This window comes from Conger conger, chromosome 16 (assembly GCF_963514075.1).
Source record: "Conger conger chromosome 16, fConCon1.1, whole genome shotgun sequence".
NCBI classification, from domain to species: Eukaryota; Metazoa; Chordata; class Actinopteri; order Anguilliformes; family Congridae; genus Conger; species Conger conger.
Window position 1 is genome coordinate 5,150,645 of NC_083775.1, and position 10,714 is coordinate 5,161,358.

The 10,714-nt window shown below is 46.2% G+C and overlaps 1 protein-coding gene across 2 annotated transcripts in view; it reads left to right on the top strand.

Annotated features, from left to right (window-relative positions):
- Nucleotides 1-509: 509 nt before the first annotated feature.
- slc16a6b (solute carrier family 16 member 6b) overlaps nt 510-10,714 on the top strand; it is a 17,267-nt gene continuing 7,062 nt past the window's right edge. The window contains exons 1-2 of one of the 2 annotated variants that reach the window (XM_061224379.1): nt 510-810; nt 10,203-10,442. In XM_061224379.1, the coding sequence (XP_061080363.1) occupies nt 10,208-10,442 (235 nt within the window). In that variant the 5' untranslated portion in view covers nt 510-810; nt 10,203-10,207. Of the gene's footprint in view, nt 811-10,202 lie in introns of those variants that run through there. The other variant, XM_061224380.1, reaches the window with a different exon arrangement.

Below are 10,714 nucleotides of genomic sequence, written 5' to 3' on the forward strand. Positions count from 1 at the left end.
ACCAAAACTTCAAGTGCGGACACTTTGACCGCGTGTTCCGAAGTACAGATGACGTGACTGCAGTTTGTACTAGACCGTACGCGCGCGTGCACAAGCTTCATGCGTCACTCACAAACCATCTACAGTTGACATTACTGATAACTACACGGAGTTAATTGGACATCGCGAATTGAACGTGAATACACTTAATTTCCATCATGTAATAGGCTACATTCAGTTAGATATTACCTATTTAAAAATGTCTTATAAATGTCTTTATAAGAGTCCCCGTTTCAGTCGGTTAGTCCATTTTATTGTCGATTTTACACACGTCGCCGATCACTTAATGTACTCTCGTTGCGCATATTAATTCAGTGCAATGCAAAAATTATTCATTCCAAGTATAGCTAGTGATTAATAGAGTTAAAAATTAAGGTGGACAATTGGAACTACAATGCGCACTCCCGAACAGAATGCGCGCTCTTGCGTTTGAATACCGGCTTGAGCCGGTATAAAGTCTCGGAAAGCAGGGAGGAGAAATATTTCCTCACGGCACAGTGACAGTCGAAACCTGTCAAAAAGAATACCACTGAACAGATATGTGTTGCTAAAATAGAGACTTAACTTTTTTCATATTTTCCTCTGGGCGGCATATACATTATGCCACTGTATGCCGGAAACAAAATGGTTAACTTGAATTAGTTGTATTTATTGATATTTTCGCTTGTGAATGTAGGCTAGCTAATTCACAAGATCCTATCTAGCTAGCCAAATAAAAGATTTTTGTCACATTTGTCCACTTCTGTCAGATTGATCAGCCTTCCAGAGTTGGTAAGTTTATCGCCCCTCATGTTTCAAGCAGCCAAGCAAACTATCCGATAGCCTATGCTGCAATTAGAGGGAAAGTGAGAAAATGCGATAGCCTATTCATTGGTAACCTAATAGGAAGCTGTAGTACACGTATTATTTCAAGCTTTGACGGCACAGCCAAGGTTATTTCTCAATACTGTTGGCAATAATGTTGAAATAAACAAGCCTAAAGTTAAATAGGCATGCGATTAGCCTCAATGACCTAAGTTAAATAATGAAAAGCTAGTCATAGTTTGAGAAGAGACGTGGTTAGCCTATTTATTATGCCTCTCCGGTCAATATCTCGGACTTAGTGGGGCACACAGTGTCTTTTTGTAAGTTAAGTTAGTTGACAATAAAACACATTTAGCTACATCTGGGACACAAATTCAAATTCGCATATCTAACCAAACTAAAATTATAGTAGAAGCACATGTGACTGAACTACTGCTGCTCGGGAGACTTTTAAACTTTAAACTTTTTAAGTTTTAAAATGGTTGCATGTATAGTACCGGCTGATAGTGGGACAGTAAACGCTATTTCACGGAAGAAACCTTTTTGTTGATGAACATGTGGGCTATAGCCCAAGCTTACGTTTTTGCAAATTATTTATGTTATTAGGCTACTAGTTATATGTAGCCTACACCGGCGGCTTAGCCAGGAATTAATTTCGGACATACGGTTCCGAACTGAAATGAACGGGAGAAATTGTTGAATGGTTCTTTCGCGTGGTTAGCCTGCTTCCGCATAATTTTACCGGTTGTCAACTTTTCGAAAGGCTCAGCAAGAGCAGTTCAAATCTTTGACAAAGCACGATGGGATGCCGTGCCACGTCAAGCGCTGTCAATAGCTAGTGTTTCACGGAGAATGATCAGTGGGATTATTCACCGGCCATGCGTGAAGCACGTTAGCCCAGTGATTTCAATATCGCCGGGGATGATGACTGTTCGAGTGCGCTCTCGCTGGCAGGAGCACAACAGTCTGAGTATTAGACACTGTGAAATGATTCATCCTTTCCATTTCCTTTTCAAAGTGTAGCCAAATAGTGTAGACGATGCACTCGTTATTTTCATTATAGTCTCCATATGATTTAATAAGTCAAATAAAATGTCCTTGCAGAATACACACTATCAGAAATACAGGTAGCTTCCAGTAGAGGCACGTGTTTTATATGTTATTTGACCAGGGGGGGTCCGGGGAGGTCGAGTGAGAACACGTTGTTCTTTCTCAAGTACGCCATGGGACAAATGCCAGAGAACCGTTTTTTGGGTTAAAGGCCCTCCTCAAGGGCAGAGTTCTACCTTTTTTTCTCCATTTAGTGACCAGACTTTCCTGATGTAAAATTTAGCGGTGACCAGCTTGAAGTTACCAGCTGCCAGCTATTTCAAAACATAGCTTAAGCTGGCCAAACCATGTTGAGCACGGAGCTGGTCTCAACTGGTCAACCGGCTACCAGCTGTTTCAAAACCTAGCTTGAGTGTTTCTTTTTTTTCAGCAGGGTACATCTCTCTAGATGCAGCCCAGCATCACAGTGTGCCACTGGAGCAACAGTACAGCTACCAGTCAAGCCAGCTGCCGCTAGGCTACTGCATTTCCCAAACACACCTTGAGTGCGTTTAATTCTAGTTGGGTAGGCTACTAAGTAGCCTGAGTAGTAACACTGAGTAGCCTACCTTTTACAAGCAATAATTGTTTTAATAATCAAGAAATTAATTATGTATTTGCGGGCTAGTGATATAATTTTATGTAGGCTACACCTGTGTGGCAAGAGTATATACAGGGGTGGCCTGTAGTGTAGTGGTTAAGGCCTGTAGCGTAATGGTTAAGGAAAAGGACTAGGACACGCAAGGTCGGTGGTTCTAATCCCGGTGTAGCCACAATAAGATCTGCACAGCTGTTGGGCCCTTGAGCCCTTAACCCTGCATTGCTCCAGGGGAGGATTGTGCCCTGCTTAGTCTAATCAACTGTACATCGCTCTGGATAAGAGCGTATGCCAATAATGTAATATGCCTTTTTAGGCACCTTTTTTGTGCAGGAAACTGCTTAAGCACGGCTACAATACTGTAGAAGTACCACTTCTGAGACCACGTCGGTCCTTGGCATGAATGGCAGATGGTCTCATCATGACTGGTTTAGGCAAGGGCAGGCCTAGTCACAGCTGGGATTCTGTCCCGACATGACGGGGCTTATCACGACGACGATATATCACAACGGTGGTCAAAGCTGTAGCTACTGAGGTGAGGGACATATGAACACAGCTAAGCTTGTGCATCCAGGGTCATTTTATCGTTATTGACATTGTTTATGTACTGTTATTTTATGAAACAAAGCATAAGTTTACAGAGTAACTTCAGCCCACAAACTTCTCTCGTAAGAAAGTACCGACCGTCATCCCTTTCAGTCCCAAGTCGACCTTACACCTTTTCAACCGATCAAAATGACTGCTGTTCTATCATTTTGAGCCCCTATTAAAACCCTACTACACGTCTCTCAACTTTCTCAACTCAAGCCAAAACCCCTTGGGATAGGTGAAATTAGCAAAGAGAAAGGGGATTTATAGCCAAGAGTTTAATTCCATATTATCAGGTGAATTTGAGAATAGTTGCTCTTCTCTTTTACAAAATAAAACGCACAATCTTGCATTTGTTTGGTGAGGATCAGTGAAAACACAGCTCAAAGAATGCCTCCAAAGTACAGCGTGTGCTGGCTGTTTACATAAGAGCCAGATAGGACAGGCAGAGGCCACCCAGGCATTTATGCTAGACAGGAAAGGTTAATATAAAGCAGGCAGGACAAATGTTGCGACCTTGAGTGATGAAATAACAGCACACCACCGCTATGTCTCCTAACGCTTGGTCACAGCTCTATTCCAGCTATTGCTCTGCGGCTAAGCAGTCACTCGAGTGAAAATGAAAAGGCGCAGACACGCAGCCAATGCGCGTCAAATCGCCTCGCAACAGCCACGCCCAGACCTCGCGAGCAAGCACAGACTCAGAGTTACGCCGACCTCTGCCTACGCCTCCCCACGACCCAGAAACGAACCGATGTGGGTCTCGAGACGAGAGAGATCTGTGTCCGTAAGCGGTCGGAGGTGCGAGAGCTCTCTCACCGGCGAGCAGAACGTGTGCGCTGGAGAAAGTCGCCACACCAAGCAGTGCGCCTTCTCCACACGATAAAACAAGCAGACCAACCCAGTGTGACCCCACTGCTGTTGTTCAGTGTTTGTGTGAAGAACTTGGAAATGTACACATTAACATCATCAGGCATAAACTCTTGCAGGGCAGCCTGTAGCCTCGTGGCTAAGGTACATTACATTACATTACATTATTGGCATTTGGCAGACACTCTTATCCAGAGCGACGTACAACAAAGTGCATATCCATAACCAGGGATAAGTTCGCTGAAAGACCCTAGAGGGAAGTACAATTTGAACTGCTACCTGTACAACAAAGATAAGGACGAGGGCCAATTTTTGAAAAAAACATTTTTTTAAAACAAGAAACAAACAAACAGAGCAAAAGTGACCAAAGTTAACTATCAAAACACTGCTTACCTAGCCAACTAAAAAATACCGATACACAAAGCAAGTCACAGAGACAACAATTAAGGTTCACAGGGAGGTAGGGAGGGATGGAGAGAGGTGCTGCTTGAAGAGGTGTGTCTTCAGCTTGCGTTTGAAGGTGGGGAGAGATTCTACATGACATGGTACAGGTACATGACTGTAGCCTAGTGGCTAAGGTACATGACTGGGACTCGGAAGGTTGGTGGTTCGAGCCCCGGTGTAGCCACGATAAGATCCGCACAACTGTTGGGCCTTTGAGCAAGGCCCTTATTGCCCCACATTGCTCCAGGGAAGGATTGTGCCCTGCTTAGTCTAATCAACTGTACATCGCTCTGGATAAGAGCGTCTGTCAAATGCCAATAATGTAATATGCCTTTTTAGGCGCCTTTTTTGTGCAGGAAACTGCTTAAGCACGGCTACAATACTGTAGAAGTACCACTACTGAGACCACGTCGGTCCCTGGCATGAATGGCAGATGGTCTCATCATGACTGGTTTAGGCAAGGGCAGGCCTAGTCACAGCTGGGATTCTGTCCCGACATGACGGGGCTTATCACGACGACGATATATCACAACGGTGGTCAAAGCTGTAGCTTCTGAGGTGAGGGACATATGAACACGGCTAAGCTTGTGCATCCAGGGTCATTTTATTGTTATCGACATTGTTTATGTACTGTTATTTTATGAAACAAAGCATAAGTTTACAGAGTAATTTCAGCCCACAAACTTCTCTCGTAAGAAAGTACCGACCGTCATCCCTTTCAGTCCCGAGTCGACCTTACACCTTTTCAACCAATCAAAATGACTGCTGTTCTCTCATTTTGAGCCCCTATTAAAACCCTACTACACGTCTCTCAACTTTCTCAACTCAAGCCAAAACCCCTTGGCATAGGTGAAATTAGCGAAGAGAAAGGGGATTTATAGCCAAGAGTTTAATCCCATATTATCAGGTGAATTTGAGAGAAGTTGCTCTTCTCTTTTACAAAATAAAGCGCACAATCTTGCATTTTTTTGGGGAGGACCAGTGAAAACACAGCTCAAAGAATGCCTCCAAAGTACAGCGTGTGCTGGCTGTTTACATAAGAGCCAGATAGGACAGGCAGAGGCCACCCGGGCATTTATGCTAGACAGGAAAGGTTAATATAAAGCAGGCAGGACAAATGTTGCAACCTTGAGTGATGAAATAACAGCACACCACCGCTATGTCTTCTAACGCTTGGTCACAGCTCTATTCCAGCTATTGCTCTGCGGCTAAGCAGTCACTCGAGTGAAAATGCTCACGCTCACGCTCACAACTACTGTCTGTTCTGGCTCCACGGTGGTGGAACGAACTCCCCGTTGAGGTCAGAACTATAGAATCTCTCCCCACCTTCAAGCGCAAGCTGAAGACACACCTCTTCAAGCAGCACCTCTCCCCATCCCTCCCTACCTCCCTGTGAACCTTAATTGTTGTCTCTGTAACTTGCTTTGGGTATCGGTATTTTTAGTTGGCTAGATAAGCAGTGTTTGGATAGTTAACTTTGGTCACTTTTGCTCTATTTGTTTGTTTGTTCAAAAAAAAATATATATGGCCCTTGTCCTTATCTTTGTCGTACAGGTAGCAGTTGAAATTGTACTTCCCTCTAGGGTCTTTCAGCGAACTTATCCCTGGTTATGGATATGCACTTTGTTGTACGTCGCTCTGGATAAGAGCGTCTGCCAAATGCCAATAATGTAATGTAATGTAAAAAATGAAAAGGCGCAGACACGCAGCCAATGCGCGTCAAATCGCCTCGCAACAGCCACGCCCAGACCTCGCAAGCGAGCACAGACTCAGAGTTACGCCGACCCCTGCCTACGCCTCCCCACGACCCAGAAACTAACCGATGTGGGTCCGTAAGCGGTCGGAGGTGCGAGAGCTCTCTCACCGGCGAGCAGAACGTGTGCGCTGGAGAAAGTCGCCACACCAAGCAGTGCGCCTTCTCCAAGTGATAAAACAAGCAGACCAACCCAGTGTGACCCCACTGCTGTTGTTCAGTGTTTGAATGAGAAACTAGGAAACGTACACATTAACATCATCAGGCATAAACTCTTGCAGGGCAGCCTGTAGCCTCGTGGCTAAGGTACATGACTGTAGCCTCGTAGCTAAGGTACATGACTGTAGCCTAGTGGCTAAGGTACATGACTGTAGCCTCGTGGCTAAGGTACATGACTGTAGCCTAGTGGCTAAGGTACATGACTGTAGCCTAGTGGCTAAGGTACATGACTGTAGCCTCGTGGCTAAGGTACATGACTGTAGCCTCGTGGCTAAGGTACATGACTGTAGCCTCGTGGCTAAGGTACATGACTGTAGCCTCGTGGCTAAGGTACGTGACTGTAGCCTCGTGGCTAAGGTACGTGACTGTAGCCTAGTGGCTAAGGTACATGACTGTAGCCTCGTGGCTAAGGTACATGACTGTAGCCTAGTGGCTAAGGTACATGACTGTAGCCTAGTGGCTAAGGTACATGACTGTAGCCTAGTGGCTAAGGTACATGACTGTAGCCTGGTGGCTAAGGTACATGACTGGGACTCGGAAGGTTGGTGGTTCGAGCCCCGGTGTAGCCACTATAAGATCCGCACAACTGTTGGGCCTTTGAGCAAGGCCCTTATTGCCCCACATTGCTCCAGGGGAGGATTGTGCCCTGCTTCGTCTAATCAACTGTACATCGCTCTGGATAAGAGCGTCTGTCAAATGCCAATAATGTAATATGCCTTTTTAGGCAGCTTTTTTGTGCAGGAAACTGCTTAAGCACGGCTACAATACTGTAGAAGTACCACTTCTGAGACCACGTCGGTCCCTGGCATGAATGGCAGATGGTCTCATTATGACTGGTTTAGGCAAGGGCAGGCCTAGTCACAGCTGGGATTCTGTCCCGACATGACGGGGCTTATCACGACGACGATATATCACAACGGTGGTCAAAGCTGTAGCTACTGAGGTGAGGGACATATGAACACAGCTAAGCTTGTGCATCCAGGGTCATTTTATCGTTATTGACATTGTTTATGTACTGTTATTTTATGAAACAAAGCATAAGTTTACAGAGTAACTTCAGCCCACAAACTTCTCTCGTAAGAAAGTACCGACCGTCATCCCTTTCAGTCCCAAGTCGACCTTACACCTTTTCAACCGATCAAAATGACTGCTGTTCTATCATTTTGAGCCCCTATTAAAACCCTACTACACGTCTCTCAACTTTCTCAACTCAAGCCAAAACTCCTTGGGATAGGTGAAATTAGCAAAGAGAAAGGGGATTTATAGCCAAGAGTTTAATCCCATATTATCAGGTGAATTTGAGAGAAGTTCTCTTCTCTTTTACAAAATAAAGCGCACAATCTTGCATTTTTTTGGGGAGGATCAGTGAAAACGCAGCTCAAAGAATGCCTCCAAAGTACAGCGTGTGCTGGCTGTTTACATAAGAGCCAGATAGGACAGGCAGAGGCCACCCGGGCATTTATGCTAGACAGGAAAGGTTAATATAAAGCAGGCAGGACAAATGTTGCGACCTTGAGTGATGAAATAACAGCACACCACCGCTATGTCTCCTAACGCTTGGTCACAGCTCTATTCCAGCTATTGCTCTGCGGCTAAGCAGTCACTCGCGTGAAAATGAAAAGGCGCAGACACGCAGCCAATGCGCGTCAAATCGCCTCGCAACAGCCACGCCCAGACCTCGCGAGCAAGCACAGACTCAGAGTTACGCCGACCTCTGCCTACGCCTCCCCACGACCCAGAAACGAACCGATGTGGGTCTCGAGACGAGAGAGATCTGTGTCCGTAAGCGGTCGGAGGTGCGAGAGCTCTCTCACCGGCGAGCAGAACGTGTGCGCTGGAGAAAGTCGCCACACCAAGCAGTGCGCCTTCTCCACATGATAAAACAAGCAGACCAACCCAGTGTGACCCCACTGTTGTTTTTCAGTGTTTGTGTGAAGAACTTGGAAACGTACACATTAACATCATCAGGCATAAACTCTTGCAGGGCAGCCTGTAGCCTCGTGGCTAAGGTACATGACTGTAGCCTCGTAGCTAAGGTACATGACTGTAGCCTAGTGGCTAAGGTACATGACTGTAGCCTCGTAGCTAAGGTACATGACTGTAGCCTCGTGGCTAAGGTACATGACTGTAGCCTCGTAGCTAAGGTACATGACTGTAGCCTCGTGGCTAAGGTACATGACTGTAGCCTAGTGGCTAAGGTACATGACTGTAGCCTAGTGGCTAAGGTACATGACTGTAGCCTCGTGGCTAAGGTACATGACTGTAGCCTCGTGGCTAAGGTACATGACTGTAGCCTGGTGGCTAAGGTACATGACTGGGACTCGGAAGGTTGGTGGTTCTAATCCCGGTGTAGCCACAATAAGATCCGCACAGCTGTTGGGCCCGTGAGCAAGGCCCTTAATCCTGCATTGCTCCAGGGGAGGATTGTGCCCTGCTTAGTCTAATCAACTGTACGTCGCACTGGATAAGAGCGTCTGTCAAATGCCAATAATGTAATATGCCTTATTAGGCAGCTTTTTTGTGCAAGAAACTGCTTAAGCACGGCTACAATACTGTAGAAGTGCCACTTCTGAGACCACGTCGGTCCCTGGCATGAATGGCAGATGGTCTCATCATGACTGGTTTAGGCAAGGGCAGGCCTAGTCACAGCTTGGATTCTGTCCCGACATGACGGGGCTCATCACGACGACGATATATCACAACGGTAGTCAAAGCTGTAGCTACTGAGGTGAGGGACATATGAACACGGCTAAGCTTGTGCATCCAGGGTCATTTTATTGTTATCGACATTGTTTATGTACTGTTATTTTATGAAACAAAGCATAAGTTTACAGAGTAATTTCAGCCCACAAACTTCTCTCGTAAGAAAGTACCGACCGTCATCCCTTTCAGTCCCAAGTCGACTTTACACCTTTTCAACCAATCAAAATGACTGCTGTTCTATCATTTTGAGCCCCTATTAAAACCCTACTACACGTCTCTCAACTTTCTCAACTCAAGCCAAAACTCCTTGGGATAGGTGAAATTAGCGAAGAGAAAGGGGATTTATAGCCAAGAGTTTAATCCCATATTATCAGGTGAATTTGAGAGAAGTTGCTCTTCTCTTTTACAAAATAAAACGCACAATCTTGCATTTGTTTGGGGAGGATCAGTGAAAACACAGCTCAAAGAATGCCTCCAAAGTACAGCGTGTGCTGGCTGTTTACATAAGAGCCAGACAGGACAGGCAGAGGCCACCCGGGCGTTAATGCTAGACAGGAAAGGTTAATATAAAGCAGGCAGGACAAATGTTGCGACCTTGAGTGATGAAATAACAGCACACCACCGCTATGTCTCCTAACGCTTGGTCACAGCTCTATTCCAGCTATTGCTCTGCGGCTAAGCAGTCACTCGCGTGAAAATGAAAAGGCGCAGACAATGCGCGTCAAATCGCCTCGCAACAGCGACGCCCAGACCTCGCAAGCAAGCACAGACTCAGAGTTACGCCGACCTCTGCCTACGCCTCCCCACGACCCAGAAACTAACCGATGTGGGTCTCGAGACGAGAGAGATCTGTGTCCGAGGATTGTACCCTGCTTAGTCTAATCAACTGTACATCGCTCTGGATAAGAGCGTCTGTCAAATGCCATTAGTGTAATGTAATTAATAACACACATTATTCTCTGAAAGCACTGCGCCCCTTAAAAGTAGCTGCAATACAATAGAACGAAACTTAAAAATTGCTTAAATCCTGATAATTATTTTGTGGCAGTAGTTTCTGTGATGAGCTCAGTCTTCCTTCCCGGCTTGTTTCTCCAGGCAGGATGAACCGGGGGTGGAGAGCGGGCAGGTGCCTGGGGCCCAAGGTCTACCCGGCCGCCCCGGACGGGGACTGGGGCTGGGTGGTGGCGGTGGCGTTCTTCGTGGTGGAGGTGTTCACCTACGGCGTCATCAAGAGCTTTGGCGTCTTCCTGCAGGACCTCATGAGCGAGTTCGGCGAGACCAACAACCGCATCTCCTGGGTCGTCTCCATCAGCGTGTTCGTCATGACCTTCACCGGTACGCTGCGCGGGATGGCGGGAAACGCGCCGTTCACGGGCGAGACGCGAGCGGGGAGTCAGAGACCCATGACCCATGACCCATGACCCATGACCCAAAGGCACTCTCCCACCCTCAGTGAAGCCTGGAAGGCAGCAGCTCGAGAACTAATCGCGACAGGTTTCGCAAACTAGCTAGCCCAGTAACGTAGATACAGATAAAGATATATATTTTAAAAAAAATACATGAAAGAAAACCAGTAACATTGTGAACATTTTTTTTTACATTACAGG